At 40.8% G+C, this 17,677-nt stretch overlaps 1 protein-coding gene across 2 annotated transcripts in view; it reads right to left on the reverse strand.

Moving 5' to 3' along the window:
• The window catches only part of arb2a (ARB2 cotranscriptional regulator A), a 137,279-nt gene that overhangs the window by 108,034 nt on the left and 11,568 nt on the right, over positions 1 to 17,677 (reverse strand). For both annotated transcript variants that reach the window (XM_072388127.1, XM_072388126.1), the window contains exons 5-6: positions 13,009 to 13,074; positions 11,462 to 11,653 (exon numbers count right to left, since the gene is read on the reverse strand). In XM_072388127.1, the coding sequence (XP_072244228.1) occupies positions 11,462 to 11,653; positions 13,009 to 13,074 (258 nt within the window). The remainder of the gene's footprint in view (positions 1 to 11,461; positions 11,654 to 13,008; positions 13,075 to 17,677) is intronic.

Genomic DNA, 17,677 nt, shown 5'->3' on the forward strand with positions numbered 1-17,677 from the left:
TCTCTGTTACAAGTGCAGCAACAGGAAGAATTTACCTTGATCACTGAAGTGTGTGGGAATTCCCACCTGGGGACTCAGCACAAGTGTGTTGGATTATGTCTAAACCTCAAAAACAAACATATGATAAAACTGCTAAGCAAATAGCAACCAGTTTATATTTTATATATTTAATTGTCTATGTTTTTGTCAAGCTCAAACCCGGCTTTTCTATGAAATTAATAAATCTGAAATAAGTGAAAAGTATCAATTACAAATGATGGTGGGTGGTTATTGCCTAAAGCTAAAGATCGCAGAGTGACAATCAAATCAAATAAAGAGTGAGGCATGTATGCACGTGTGTGTGTGTGTGTATGGATGGATGAATGCATCACTGTGTATCATCTTACTCTACAAGGTAATAGGCAGTCAGCTTCACAGCCAGAGCATGACCTAGAAAGTGAAACCACAGGGCAAGGTACTAAATGTGTCACATGGGCTCAATCATTTTCCCTCTCTAAGAAGAGAGAAAGAGACAGAGAGAGGGAGGAACAGGGAGAGGGAGAAGGCTCCTACCAACCCGCTGCACTCAGAAGCTAATTAAGTCATTTGAAATAGTCACAGAGGGTACCTGTATGCAATCTAGCCAAGGCAAAGGGTTGATGAGGCTCTGCAAGGCCCCAGGCTAACTTCAAAAAGAAGCCAAAGGAAGGGAATGAAAGAATGAAGGAAAGGAGAAAGGAAGAGGAAAAAATGAAGTGAATCTTTTAATTGAAGTCCAACTTGAAGAATAGTAAGCGTGTGTGTGTGTGTGCGTGTGTGTCTTTGTGTTGTGCAGCTTGAAAAAGGTTAAGCATGCCCCCAGCAGAGTATGTCTGCACACACATCTTTCCAATAGGGAGCAGGTGGGATGATGCATGGCTGGAGCGAAGGAAGGGAGCAGGAAAAACGCTTTGGATAATTAAGAGAGTTCAGTAAGCAGCCATATCAAACTGTGCATGTAAGAGTATACATATATGGTTCCTGAACTGCCAGTCCCTCATCAATATATTCACACCTGTGGTGAATGGGTACAATCATCTGTGTAAAGAAGCCTACATACAACAGTGGCAGTCTGAAATATACACACAGAAAAAAAAACATCTTGATCCTGCCTGTGAAATGGAAATAGTTTTACAGAATTATGACTTGTATTCCTTCACTTGTACAAATGCAGATGACATAAGACATTTACAGCTGTGTTTGCACACACACACACACACACACACACACACACATCTGAGGGTTTTGTGCCGTAACATCCATGCCCTCACCAGGGGCAAGCCTGGCAACACCAGTGACTGAACTGGGTCATAGTGACACTCTCATACAAACACACATACAGTATAGACTGCGGCACTGGCAGCATGGTGATCACAGGAGAGGGCAAACAGGGGGTTGAATGTAGAGTGATTGGATTATTCTAGGTCAGCTCTCCTGACAATGCACCACTGTCTCCTAATGTGCTGGGCTAAAGGATAGAGGCTGTTTTTGGCCTGACATTACAGCTACACATTCCAAAAGGGATATTTGCCACAAACAAATATATGCACACGTTCACACACAGAGCTTACAAAGGTACATTCAGAGCAACAAACTATTTTCTATGACATGCAATCATACACATACACCGTCAAATGCATGTACTAACTGGCAAACATGAAAATATGCACCCCCCACACCAGTCTAATAAAGCTGTATGCGGCAGATTTCTGCAGCCTATAGAGCAAGATCAGCCTGTGGACTTCAAAGGGGTTGCAACTAGGTCACTGGAAGACATTGAAGTCAGCTAGAGTGCAGTCTCTGGTCTGAGACATCTCACTTCTCTCCCCCTTTGTACTTTCTCTATTGTTCCTCCTCTCTCTCTCTCTCAGTACAATGATATGAGTGAATTAAAATGGATTATAGTGCCTTTCTCTGTCATTATTCCTCAGGGTTGTATAGGAACCATGTCATGTTACTGGTTCTATAATGTTAGTTCGTTATCACTGTCCCTCATTGCTGGTGCTCAGCAGTTTAACTAATGTTAAGTATAGAGACAGAGCACGGAAAATAGAGAAACAGAAAGGTAGTGAGAAGAGGCAGGAGCAAAAAATAAGACACCCTAAGCAGAATGCAGAAATGGCCCAATCCTCCATGGTCACACACCGCCACCCTGATCTGTCAAAGGCCAAAGAGAATTACTCCAAAGGCTACTTTTCTGCAATTTGGATAATGCAGCCACAGAGGCAGTCTGGGAGCTGAACATGAAACAGAAATATTAGAGAGGGAAGTAAGGACAGAAAGATGAAGACAAACTCAGGAGGAAGAAGGGCGGGTGAGAGTGAGCAAGGTCAAAATGAAGAGAGAGCTGCAGGGCCCCAATGCCTGTCTGAACACTGAACAAAACACAACTGTGTTAACATGAGAAAACAGCTACCAACATCCTGCAATGGATACAGGGGAAAGGAAAGGAAAGGAAAGGAAAGGAAAGGAAAGGAAAGGAAAGGAAAGGAAAGGAAAGGAGGTAGAAAGGCAGAAGGACAGATGTGCAGCGTCATCAGGTAAGTGTAGGACACGTTGTCCACTTGCTAAACTCACCTTTATGGATATCCACATAAACCTTTTTCATCAGTCTGTTGTCATTCTTCATCACCTGTTGTACTGTCTAACACAGGGATCTCAAACTCCGGTTTTAGAACTAAGAGGTCACATTAAAAGCCTTCTTATACCGAAGCATTGCTTAAAAATATTTGTTAAAAGCTGATCATTTTCTAAAAAACTGAAAACTGTCCACTCAAACCTATATTTCCAAATCTCTGACAAAAAAACCCGAAGCTGAAACGTTGTACTTTACTTTTGTATCCACTGAATGTGATAATTAGAAAACCTTTCAACTGTTGAAATCAAATGGAAACATTAGGTCTATGAAGTGTAGGCAGAGACCAAGATGATGAAGGGACAGGGTTTAGTTTATGAAAAGAGGTCATAAGGATGTCTAGACAGTAATATGACCAATGGAATATGACCTGATCTTTCAAATGCAAATTATGACACACCAACACCCACCACTGGGACCCAAATGAGGATTTAATGCACAAATAGCAGTAGCCATGTTTAATACAAGGTTTCAATAATGAGACAGTAAATCTTGTGTTTATAGGCATGATGAGACTCACTTCAAATATCACTGCAGATACTATAGCATTCTTCAGTCAGCTAACGTAGAAACAGGCCACGGTCTTCCAGGAGACGGGCAACACGGTCCGCTAATAAGATCTGAAGCAGAATGTGTCTCTTTTTGTTCTTTGACTCATGTTTATGCATTTGTTTTGCCTACAGTATGGGTATGTGTATGACTTACTGTGTGCGTGCGTGTGTGTGTGACAGAAAGAGAGAGAGTTCTGCCACAGTGTTTTACGGTGGTGTACTTTCTTGTGAGTGTTGGTTGACATTCATTTGACTGACATTGGGGGCGACAGCAGCACAGTAGCATATGGTAACCGTCTGCTAACAGCTAAAACTTGACATTAGTGCAAACAAGTCAGCCAAGCATAACATTGTGTGCTCCAGAGGGGCTTAAGATATAGGCTGTCAGCATAAAGTCGGATAATGACACATATCATGACCCTCGTTGTAGTAATATAGGGAGGGGAAGCCAGATCAAATGCATGATTTGGTGTTGAAATTGATTTAACATTACAACAAATGTAAGCATGCATTTTATGGCTGTTGTGCAATGAGGAAATTCGCATCCTGGTGTCAGCATTCTGTGGTCTAACCACCAACCAAGCGGTACAGTACAGAGCAACTTTCAGACAGAGATGAGTATCTAATGCCTGACATTAACATTCATATCCAAAATTTGATTACATCTACCACTGCTGTACTTACAAGGAAATCTGACTTCTCTCTCCTCTCACAAAAATACAGACTGTCACACATGTCACTGTCTTGCATAATATATACACAGAATGAGACAGTAAACACTTTACATGGCTTGTTCCTCATCCCTGAGCGAGCTGACAAAGCATTTTCAAAACAGAAGCAAAAATGAGAGTACTCTGCTACCTTTGCTTACATCTGTGCACCATTTCTTTTTATATCTCAGACTGCAGCGTTCTACAAACAAACTGGAAATGCATTTTATTTTCACACAAGACCAAATGTCTCTCTGACCACATATAAGATAAGAATAACCACACACATTTTTGGTTATACAAATGAATTTCATGTCCTTTATGTTAAAGTTGAACTCACAATGCATGATTATTCCTACTGTTCCGGGTACAAAGATATACAGAAAACACAAGTTGTCCTCTGAATTACAGAGACTACAGAGCAGTCCAAAGTTTGGGTCACTGATGCCAGCCCTCCTCATTGTCTGCCTCAGTCTGTCTTAGGCATACACACGAAAGCACAAATATCGCTAAAACCATTCAGACACAACCATCATGGCCATGATCTATTGTCCAGACATGTACATTTCACTTCTATTGCGTTTGAACAAAAGATTCCATGTAAGAGTTCTTTTTGTCATATTCAAAAGGATGAAAAAAAAAAGCAACTGCAATATAATGACATGTACCGATAAACAAAGATGACAACATTTTAAATGACAAATTATCAAGTTAAGTAAATATCTAGAAAGCTGGTATAGATCTCTGCACTACAGCTTGCTTTAACCTTTTATCAATACTGAAAGAAAAAATATATATATATATATATATATATAAAATTTACATATAAACAAACAAACAAGATAAATAAGTACATAAAACCCTTTTTCTAGAGCTACATTTGTCCACAGGGACTCCAGAGCAGGCCTCTGCATCCATCTTATTTCGAACACAAAGTGAGCATTAACAGAAAGTCTTACTGTTGTTTACCTCTCGCCCTGATGTACCCCCAGAAGTGTGGTAACCCCTAGTTAAACGCTAAACATTCCCTGTCATCGATCAAAGTGTGCGCACGTCCAGGAGCATGACACTGGTGCTGGAGAGCTTACAGCCGGTTTCACCTCTAACCCTTTGAGATTCTCAGCAGTTTGGTTGTGTTTTTGTATGATTCTTTTACTGTGTGCAGTGCTGCAAAAATTCACAGTGGGTCACGTAACTATTCAGCACTTACTCTACACAAAACTCTGTTGGCCCTTCGAAGATCCCGAGCTAAGCACTTTTAACCTCTGCAAACATGTTGCGAAGGTGGATACATGTAAGATTTACAACACGGTAAAAAAACCTCCATGAATGTCTGTATATAGCCTATATGTGCAAATATGTTATTGACTAATACGTACGCAAAAGGCATGCATTCAAAAAACAGAGTAGGAACTGTTACAGCTGTCGGATAGTGAACATGCTGATGCACAGGATGACTTGTACAAAAGATTCTGCAGGGTTTTTGTGTGTGAATGTGTCCTCCTGTGTATGTATGTGTGTGTGTGTGTGAGAGAGAGTATGTGTGTATTGGCCATAGAAGAGTGTTCCCAGTGAGAGAGTGAAGAGGTATCCACCACACTGCCTGAGGCCCTTTGGCAGAGACTAAACAAGTCCTTCCCATTGGGACACACATACACAGCCTGCAGCTGCAAATGACCTACTACACACCCCTCTCTCACACACACACACACATTAAGCAATGCACATACACTTTGAAACAAAGCCTTTCTTGATGATATAATTTGTTAATTTCAAGAGGAAAAAGTAAAGACGATCATCACACATAGGCTAATGAATATACATTTCACAGTTAGATATTGAGTTATTCTTTCATTCTCCTTTGTTCTTTCTCCTCTATCAATCCCATAAGCAGCATAGTGATATGATTGTGTGTGTTTGACTGTGCATGCACTGTACATGCAATGGTATTCAACACAAGTTATGGATTTTTTTTTATTCTACACCTAACATTTGCACTTGTTGTTACTGGATATACAGCAGAAGTTCCCCAACATAGCATGTTGTCATACGAACACATACCTTTAAGATAGAAAAGCTGCAGTAAATATCTATTATTAGCATTTCTTTCTATATCAAATGTGTGATAAAATGGTCTTTAAAAGGAGGGGAAATAAATCTTGCAGTATTGCTGGTTACTTTTATTGGCCAGATTTTTAATGCCACCCTGGAGTTCTGCAGCACCCAGAAACAACTGATGTGTAGCGCTGTATTTAAAGTCACTCAATGAAACTGGATTATATTTAGAGCAGCACGTGCTGTGTGTAGCTACACACATAGTTTGCACAAATAAGTGATCCTCATGCTGTTCATTTTTAATCCTGACCAAATTCAATTAATTTTTTTTCTGTTTGTAGAGGCCAGTCTGCAGTTAGCAATGCCTCAGATTTGCAAACAATCAAAATTATAAGTGCTCTCTCCCTCAAAGTAAGGTGTTTTACTTTTTATATAAAATAGTATAATGAAATGCAAAAAAAACAAAACCTAAAAAATAATACTACTAATGAAAACACATATGATCTTTGATCTACTGTGAACTGATATTTCCATTCATCAATGTCTTGTGAAACAACAGCTTGTGTGTTTTCCTGGCCTGAGGATGAACATATCTTTTTCATATCATTCTCTAACTAACAAATGCAGGCCTCTTGCCAGGAGAAACTCAATGAGACTACGATCAATATATTGCTACAAGGTGTCCACACACAACGCAGATAGGGGATGATGTACGATTACCTGGGGTACATAACAATCAGCTTCATTCTTATGCAGTATGCACAATCACACTCACTTACGACATGTACACACACATGCAAACCGTGAAAGACACTCAATATGCAAATGTTCTGATTTCCTTATTTATTTATTTACTTCTTTTACAACAGGGACATAATTCCATTGTTCATATGGATGAAAGGAGGGGTAGCAGATAGATAAATGGGTCTCTGGATATCTAGCTTGAACGTCAGTTGATGAAATTTCACATAAGGCAGCAGTAGTGCTGTTAGGACAGGGAATACCACCACAAAATAATGTTTTCTCTCCCTCTGATCAATTTTTAATTTGGCCCGTGCAGCCGAGCCCTTGGCGGCCTGGCCCCAGTAATTATGGTGGGTTATTGACAGCTGCCTTCCCGCGGGAGGCTATTTAAAAGAGGTTTAACCCCAGAGCAAGTCCAGGCCCCACACCCGCCTTTGAAGGTGTCAAGTGCATTGATCTGAGCTGCAGGATGAGCTGGGACCTTCCCACCTGGAGGTGTGTGTATGTATGCGAGTGTGTTGCTTGCAGGGCTGCTATTACAAGGCCATGGCAAGGCGGAGCATCTTCTGACCCTTCCAACACACAAACGCCCACACCAGCACACACACACACACACACATACTGTCCTCTGGCAAAAGTTGGCTTGCTTAGTTGAATGATATCTGTCTGGCCTCTGTAGCCACCTGATGCCCTGAAATGAGCTGAGCCCAAACAATGTCATTTCTGGACCACACACACATACAGTATACACGCAAAGATACAAACACGTTAACGCACAGCGAGTTAATTCTCGGGGAGAATTAGATTAACTAAAGGGAAAAGGAGAGAAAGAGCAATGATTTGAGCCGGAGACCGGAGAGAAATTTCTTCACAGCATTCAGGGCCCTGACACAACACAGGCAAATGAGTGTGCAGCTGATGTTGAAGAAGACATCACCCAGCCAGGGGGAGGCTGAAAGAAATTAGTTGAGGATTTTTGTGTTTGAGTTGGTCTGCCTCGCTGCCCCCTTTCAGCCTCCTATTGAAATTCTGGGCAGATAGAAACCCCAAGGCTTTTGACACACTTCTGAAAACACCACACCCCCTTTCTTTCCAGTGACTCTCCAACGTTTAGTCAGACTCACTATCAAGAGAGTCCTAGAGAGAGCTTGAGTGAGAGTGAGAGAAGAGGTCGGACAGCAGCTATAGATCTGTTTTTGTATAAGAAACTTCCAAATTAAATGAAGCTGTTCCAGAAGACAGAGCATAATGCTTGTTGTTTGCTTCCCGTGGCGTGTGCATATGTATATTTGGCAAACACATTGAACGAGAGAGAAACAATTTTCTTGTATTAACTAAAATGAAAAATTGATTAAATACAAACTATTTCATCATGCTAAAGACTCCTGACAATCTAAAAAGGTCAACATCTGAACATCTATGATTGAGAGACACTGTAAAGTAAATTAGGTTTTACCCCACATGAATGTCATACATTTTGAAGAGGAATCTGTCTAATAGTAACTGATCACTAGTAAAATAGTTGAAGGAGAAAAGGTTTATGATATGTGATATGAAATCATAAAATAAAGAAAACATATGTTGTATCATGGTCGTGTGGCACAAGAGCACAAGAGCAAAGTCAGTATTCATTTACATTCCTTCAGTGCGGACACAGACCAACATGTGTTCAGAGGCCTGTCCTTCACACCAACAGCTACTACTACTAATGATTCCACCTTTCAATATTCAATATTCCCTCCTTCCTCAATTATTCTAACTGTAACCTGACAGTCTACACTCCCCTCCCCCCATCTCCTCTTAAGCCCCATGGCATGCACCCTCCACCTCCACCATCTCAGTCTCAGGATGCAGAGCATTGACAGGGCCAGAAGGTAATGATACAGCTGCCATGATGCAACAAGCAGACCCGTCGACTGTCAGGAATTGAAATCATGAAGGAATAAGCTGTCATTAAGAGGCCCTCTCCCAGTAGTGGAGCTGTCAGATGCCTGCCTTCTGCCTACTCTCCCTCTGTACTCCCATCTCTCCTCTGCCAGTCCCTCCCTATTTGCAGTCACTCCCTCATCCTCCTCTCATTTCTCTCTTCCTGAATCAATCTTTTCTGTACTCCTCTCCTTCTTTCCTTTTCTGTCCTCTTCCAACCAATCATAACCCTTCTCCCCGTCTCCACTCGCAGCACCCCCGCTTCCCATCACAGATTCCTCTTTTCCACCGCTTTCCACCTGTGTGTTTGTTGCTGAAACAGCCTCCTTTCCTCCTCTCACCTGTCATTTTACTTCTAGGCTGTGGGAATAGAAGCTCTTCCTTGCACATAGAGACAACATACAAGAAGCCTGCACAGAGAGCAGAAAGAATGTTCCCATAACTTAGTAGTACCCTACAAACTGGGCCAAATATCACTAGCATACCCTCTTAACTCTAAACATAATCAAAAAGAGCAGTGGACATGTCAGAATTTGACCCAACATTACACGTTTTTTAAATCAAAATACTGATTGTGGTCATAGAACCAGATGTTGCTCTTACATAGTCATATCGCATCATAATCAAGAGAACAATTTGAGAAGAAATTAAAAGACAGTTTGGATAAAAGCACTTTTCTCTTCCCAATGCTCCATATTAGCAATAAACTTTCCTGATTTTTTCTTTAAATGATGTGGTATGATTTACTAACTGTACATTACATTATTATTATGGTTTGTCATGTACCTAAGAAGATAATCTTTTCTTGAATTTTCGTCAGTTTGTCAGGTGCTCCACTATACACATTATGTGTCGGTGGAGAGAGTGACACAAAAAAACACAGATGTACCTGAGGAAAATTTGGAGAACACGTAGTTAAAATTTCAGATTTTTTTAAAAGTTTGCTGTATAACAAACGCATTTTAACAGCAACAGCACTGTCGGCTGTTCCAGTTCCTGTCATATTTCAAATATCATCCACATTCTATTATTTTGCAGGCTCATACCCCAGTCAGTCAGTAGCCACTTAGTTAGTCAATTGGCTACCTGACCAACCAACCAATCAGACTTGTTTAAATATCCAATTAGCAAATAAATTCAAAAGAGGCTTCTTCTTTGACTTTTAATTTGAGCTCTATTCTTGATGAAAGTCCGTAATTTTATAGTATAAGAGTGACTGATCAGCAGATTCACAAATGTATGACTTAACCACACGAGAACTTGAAAATGCACAGAGGGATGTAAGAATAATATTTTTTGAACATCTGATAACCAATAGAATATTTAAAAAATAACTGTGCTTGTAGAATTGTGGCTGCAGTTCATTTCATCGTTTTCACGAGCAGCACTCTGCAAAGACATGGCACATGACACGCATGCCATGATTAAAAATGAGCAGGGGGAAGGTAAAAGTTACACATTAAAGCTGCTAACTGTTTGGTTGAAAAAGACAGGGAAAAAAGATGGAGTAGCAGCTATATGTTTGTGCAAGTACTTTGAAAGACAGCAAATAAATTCCACAGTATGACATAATAAAACCATAAACATGTCAGAAACAGATGTAGACAGCATGAATTGAGTAAAGGCGTGTCTGTCTTTCCAGCGCGCAGACAGACTACGATGCTGGTATACGACTGATGATTTGTCAGGGTGCAAGAACACGATTTCTTGTTTACAGTGATGAATGGGTAATACTCACACTACACACACCATGTTCTCTATATCTAAGCTGTCACTTTTCCTCAGCACAACCCTGCCTTTTCCAACTGTAACGACAGATGAGGTAGCTGTACTCTGCAGTTTTAGTGCACCTGAAGTGTTCACGTTAAAACACACGCACAGCATTAACCTTTTACATTGTTATACGCAGCAGGACAGGGCTTTAAACAGCAGGTAAAGTCTTTATGACATGCAGGTGAATGAAATGAAGAAATAAGGGGGATATGGAGAGAAGGATCTCCCAAAAGTCAATTTGAACAGCAGGCTGATGAAATTACAAAGATACTTGTCGCCATGCTGACAAATGAGCACATAGATGGGGATGAAAATAATAAGACAGGCAAAAACCACCTTTTGCTTGTTGACAGAGAAGTGTACACCTTTGTTGGTGATCACACGGGAGGGAAAGAAAAATCTCATCTATATTTCATACTACATTATCACCTTCTCTGTTTCAGCTCAGTCACCCATGAACACAAAATACAACACAGGAATCATGTATCATAAGACCACATAAATGTTTTCTTGTATAATAATGATCACATTGATGAATGTGCTTCATTTCACTAACACGACAATATAAGCTTCAATTCAAGGTTGAGGACTGTATAGTTAAAGTATCATTTGAGAATATGAGGTTGAGTTTGCACCTGTGAATGAATGTCTGGCTCTTATTTTTTGCCCCCAGGATTATGTGATGCTGTGGAGTGTTGAAATTGCTCATCATCACATAATTTCTGTTTTGACCCCAAGGCAAACTTTTCTTTTCACTCTGCACTTGCATAAATTGCACAATGAAGTTAGGGTGAATAAAGTCAACAGTATATCAGGACTCTACGTTAATAAAACACACAGCAACAAAGATTACTCACAATCACATTCAAAGCAAAAGTCAAGCACAATAAAAACAAAATACAGAGACATTATGCTTCTGACTGTGCCACGACTTCTTCAACAGTCAGAAATTCATGCACCACACCCCAACCAACCAAATATAAGGACAATACATTTTTTTTGGACCAGAGAATGAGTTCAACATTCGACAAGACTGCAAGACTGCTTACCTCCATGGCTCGGTTAATGAAGGGAATCTGTGTCCCAGAGCTGACATCCTGGTTGATGATTAGTCTACGAGCCCACTGACCAGCCCGCACCACTCCACTACCCTGGATCAGCACCAGCAGCTTGGACGGGTTGGACAAGGCATCTGGACTCAAATATATAAAACTGGTGGGTTCATCCTCTGCAGCATCCACCTGAACATTGGACAAAATGCAGGTTTCCATGTGTGAGTAACATAAATCATATCTATATTAACAGGCCTTAGAGACAAATGCACAAGATGAGCACTCAATTACCGTAAAATTAAATGTCTGCTGCTTCAAAGAATCTCCTTACAAGGTTAAAGAGAAAACATTCTTATGTAATGTGCAGAAACAAGCATCTCCTCTGTGGACTCAAATGCATCAATACTTTTAATATCAATAATCAGAAATCAGACTTTATGCAATCAAAACACTGTTGAAAAGTAAACCAGAGGCTAATTGCGTGTTGATGTGTGTGTGCATGGGCTCCATCCACATCCTTCCCAAGTATGCTTGGAAGAATTTCTAAGGAGACACTGTCCATAAAAGCCATGGGTGGCAGCTGCAAGAACTTAATCCAAACAGACAAAGAGGGCCAAGTGGGGGAGAAAATCTTACCCTTTATTCTCCTTTGCGCCCTCATTCCCGCTCCCTATACTTGGCTGTGGTTAATCTTCTTAAAATCTGCGGTCACAAGTTCAATGCCATGCAGGTGGACAGACCCACCACTAACACACTAAAGTACAGACACACACACACCGCATAAACGTGTAGGCGGGTGGGCAGGAGAAAAGCATAAGAGAGCAATTTTCCAGAGGAATAATGAGATAAATAGGCCAAGCAGATAAACCAGTAAAAGTGTATGGGGGCTAATGAAAGGCGCTGACTCTGGCGAGGTGATTTATGGACACTGTTAGTGCTCGAGCTAACTCTGACATGCTTCTAAGCACCGGCGCTGCCTAACATTGTTATAAACCCGGTCTGAAAAATGATCATTACTTTTATAAACAGAAAAGGAGCACGGATGGAGAGGTAAAAGAGGGCAACAAAAGAGACAAACATGCTTCTAACCACAAATAAAAAGGGATCAAGTGTGTGCTCTGAGCCTGGATGAGCCAGGCAAAGAATAACTCCACAATGGCAGAGTAGAAAGTCCCCCTCAGAGCAACTGAATGCAAAACAGATTAAGCATCAGCATGCTGCACTTCTTTGAAATGACATGTCACAATACAGTTAATTTGTTGAGGAGACACTTTTGCACAAAGGATGTGTGCAGTGGAAAGGAGGGGTAACGATAAGGAATAAGAGAGAAACTGAGGGAGAAAGAAAAAGAAAGACAAAGAGTAATAGAGAATTGGGAGAGCTGACTTCTGACAATCCCCCTTTTTTATTTCTAAACAGGACACTCAATATCATAATCACACTCTGAAGACTTAGCATTTACGTTACTTTTCTTATTTATTCTTCAGTTTAATCCTCAAGGGCATAAATCAAAGAGGATTTTTTTCCCCACTGTGGGTACTTACTGGCAGGATTGCTTTAGTCATGTTGCACTTTTTCTCCAACAGCTCATAAACATACTGAGTGACGATCTGGAGGAAAAAAATAAAGCACACACATACAGTCAGACGTGAACACTGATAATACTGTCAAATGCAATTAATATTTTTCACTGCTGTTGATAGAAATCCATCCAACAAAGCCAAACAAATAAATGTGTACATGTGTGAACAAGTAACAGCATCTGTTACTGTCATGCTTACAAACAGAATAAAAGTAATAAAAACCCTTAGTTGCCCTCTAGTGCTAGTGTGTTTGCATGTGAACAACTTAAAAGAGTCTGGATCATAATGTGTGTGTGTGTGTGTGTGTGTATCACAGTACGGTGAGAGTGTTAAGGTTGTAAGTGCCAGGAGAGGAAATCTCCTGTACAAGCGAAGGGCTGATGTAAGTTATGTTTATCCCCGCAGCCACAGCACTAAAGAACCTTGTATACCGCGTCATTCCAACCCCGGGCCAAGCCTTTCATGGTTCGGTGACATTAACAACGTTCTTTTCCATTTTCCTTGTTTTTTCTTTCCTTCTTTTCTTCTCCCAAGATCCTTCTCAGCAGAGAACAGAAATAAGTACTTTGTGGAACAGGTTTCAATTCTTCATCAGGAGTGAGAGACACACACCATGAGAACTTAAGAGTGAGAGCAGATGACAGCACACACAACCAATAGAAATAAACTGTGGTGCATCTATTGAAGCTGCCATGCTGTTCAATGCTATGATAAACCTTGTGCCCTGCTACCCTATATTGCCAAATGTATTCACTCTCCCATCCAAATAATTAAATCACTTCCATGGCCACAGGTGTATAAATGCAAGCACCTAGGTATGCAGACTGCTTCTACAAACATTTGTGAAAGAATGGGTCGCTCTCAGGAGCTCAGTGAATTCCAGTGTGGTACCGTGATAGGATGCCACCTGTGCAACAAGTCCAGTCGTGAAACTTCCTTGCTACTAAATATTCTACAGTCAACTGTCAGTGGTATTATAATGATTATTTATAACAAGAACAGTGCATAGAGAGCTTCATGGAATGGGTTTCCATGGCCGAGCAGCTGCATCCAAGCCATACATCACCAAGTGCAATGCAAAGCGTCGGATGCTGTTGTGTAAAGCCCGTCGCCACTGGAATCTAGAGCAGTGGAGACGCGTTCTCTGGAGTGAGGAATCACGCTTCTTCATCTGCCAATCTGATGGACGAGTCTGGGTTTGGCGGTTGTCAGGAGAACGGTACTTGTCTGACTGCATTGTGCCAAGTGTAAAGTTTGGTGGAGGGGCGATCATGGTGTTGGGTTGTTTTTCAGGAGCTGGGCTTGACCCCTTAGTTCCAGTGAAAGGAACTCTGAAGGCTTCAGCACACCAAGAGATTTTGGACAACTTTGTGGAAACAGTTTGGGGATGGCCCCTTCCTGTTCCAACATGACTGCGCACCAGTGCACAAAGCAAGGTCCATAAAGACTTGACTGGCCTGCACAGAGTCCTGACCTCACCTCGATAGAACACCTTTGGGATGAATTAGAGCGGAGACTGTGAGCCAGGCCTTCTGGTCCAACATCAGTGTCTGAGCTCACAAATGCGCTTCTGGAAGAACAGTCAAAAATTTCCATAAACACACTCCTAAACCTTTTGTAAAGCTTGCCCGGAAGAGTTCAAGGTGTTATAGCTACAAAGGGTGGGCTGACGTCATTTCAAACCCTATGGATTAAGAATGAGATGTCACTTAAGTTCATATGCGTGTAAAGGCAGATGAGCTTATAGTGTATGTGACAATAATACTGTGTTGGGTGGATACAAAATGGGGAGAGCTGAGCGACATGCTGTCATACTGTAGTATGGAGTTTTTACTTGCATTAGCTTTTGAAGCATCAACCTTACAAAATCAGGAAGCCAAAGGTGAGCAGTGGCACCACAACAGAAAAGCATACTCTGTACTATGATTTTACAATAACAGTAACAGATAAAAGACTGGTTACCAAAAAGCTGTGCACATTCTCTTAGCTGAGCTATTAAACCATTTCTATCACAACATATGCAATAAATAATTGTAAAACTGTATAGTTTGACCCTCACATGCTGCAGATCTTTCTATACTCAACCAAAACTAAATTTGTTCAGGGTCGAACACGTAATCATTCTTTAAAATGAAAAGTAACAAAACTCATTTCTGCATTCATTTCTGCAATAACATCTGCTTAGCTTATGCAATTTTTGGCACACGCTATTCTTTTGTCCATACATAGCAAACTCCAACAATGGAATTATGGGCACCTCTAATTTACAAGTTACAAACTTGATGCACTTTGAAATGGCAAAGCTAAACATATCTCAACACAACACCACGCCCCCCAGCAAACCCTCAGCAGCTAATTCACTAAAATGTCAGATGGTCTGATGAAGACTAAAATGATTCTGGGCCTCAGTATGCTAGTGTTTAATGACATCAATAAGCTTCACAGGAAATTTCATTTACACTATGTTATTTGTTCTGTGCCTCAGGTGGCTCAAGAACCATCTGATATAGAATAAAGGAGAGAGACTGATGGGAAAAAATAAAAAAGAGAACAAGAGGAAAGAATTTCAAGAGTGGATACATTTCCACTGATAAAAGAATACTGAAATCATAAATACAAATCTAATATGCAATCTTGTTTTTAGGCTTTTAGGTAACTCATGTATATATTGTGGTTCAATATATTAGGAGAGGGAGAGAACCACCATTCCATTTGACCAACATCCAAACTGTTTTTAGAAACAATAGGATAGACACAAACCACACACAAACACACATACTGGCAACCTCCTTCTGTGTCAGCCTCTGAGGACTATGTCTCAGCAGCTGATCGGTACAAAAAAGAGGCCTCTTTGTCACCTAATTACCAATGTGTCATTAGTGCTTTAATGAAATGCCTGCAGGATGCATAGGCGAGTGCAATGTCAGTATCGAACTATAGAAAAAGAATGAGGCTAATATTATTAAGACACACAAAGAGAAGGGAGGGGTATGAGAAAGAGAAACAGAGAGACTGGATGGGGTGTGATTCAAAATAAACTTAATAGGTTTAAATATTCATGAAAATGTCTATAATGTAATAACTTTTCTGAAACAAATATGTAATATCAGAATGATGAGGCGCAAACAGAGCATTATCTTATACTTCAATAAAAGCTTGGATTGTATCCATCACAAAAAGAAAGGGTGAAAGTTCTGCACTGCATGGGAGCACCTTCACAGAGCCTTTATGCTGCAGAGACACACTCAGAGCAGTGACCATAACGCATATCTGTGGCCACTGTAATTCTCTGTACTGAGAGGCAAGCGCAGCATAAATGATGATGCATACTGAAATGCTGAGTTTTCTTCCCAACCATAACAGTGAACATGAATGGAACTACAGAATATAGAACCTATGCAGCTGAGGCCACCACTGTGTCTACGGTTTGTTTGTGTAGAGGAAGCGTTGTGGTGATGAACGAAGAAGAAGGGGATCAGGGCGGAAGGAAAGGACTTAGTTGGAGGCTCAGTGGGAGGAAACGAAAGAAGACAAGAAAGGAGAGATGGCAAAGTAATCCCCGGGAGACAGAGTCTTGTGCCAGCTCCCGCTGCGGTGAGCAGCAGAAGAGACTGACTGAAGAGAGACTAGAATAGGCAAGAGAACAGTACAGTGCATGGCCTTGATAAGATACCTTTAAATGGGTGGGCTCCAAAATGAGCAACATGCAAACCTCTGGTCATCCCCAGAACTATCTCTTCATCACTTACATAAGGCTCAGACCTTAATGAAGAACACTGTGGCTGCAACTAGATATGTTTTTAGAAAGACCTCCCACATACTCTGTCCAAGAAGTAGGCTGTTTGTGTGTGTGTGTATCTCCTGAATCCCTGTGTTCTCCCACTGATTACTAAAGTCATGCCTGGTTTGTCTGACCACACCTGAGGCAATAAGGAGATGATCCTTCCCAGGCACGCACAAAACAAACGTGGGAATGAAGTGAACCAAAAAAGGAAGAGAGGGCTAGATCAAGAGGCATGAAGGAAGAGATAATGAGGGCCAGGAGTAAGAAAATATAGAGTAAAGCAAATAAAAGGAGAAGTGAAGGATAGAGTCAGAAAATAAAAAAAAAAGAGAAAAAAGACAGAGAGGGCTATGATGATATCTGCTATCAAGTCATTCAACAATAAAATATTAAATACAAATGAAAAGGGTTTTAATTACTTGAACTGGACTACAATATTTAATCTGAAAGACATCTATTCCACAAAATATGTTTAAGCCCCTCTGACCCCATCATTGAAATAATGTAACTGGACACATTTCTAACATGTATTAGGGCCTATGAAGTCACACTGGTTTATACAAAAATTTGATCTGAGTGGAAGCCAAGTGCACAAATACAATAAATACAGCCACTCATACTGTACACACACAGAGGAAACTAATGTACAGGTACACACTCCTCTTGTCTCTCTAGTCCAGAGCCCTCTCCAAAAGCCACTTAGCCATAGACACCAGGGAGAGCAAGAAGAGGCATCAAAGCTGTTTATATAATGAAACTGAAAGAGCTGCTCTGTGCCATATCACTGACTGCACCCAGGAAAGCATTCCTGCTTCTCCAGAGAATAGAGGAAAGGAAAAGAAAGAA

The sequence above is a fragment of the Leuresthes tenuis genome, unplaced genomic scaffold (genome assembly GCF_036924035.1).
Source record: "Leuresthes tenuis unplaced genomic scaffold, fLeuTen1.0.hap1 SCAF_6, whole genome shotgun sequence".
NCBI classification, from domain to species: domain Eukaryota; kingdom Metazoa; phylum Chordata; class Actinopteri; order Atheriniformes; family Atherinopsidae; genus Leuresthes; species Leuresthes tenuis.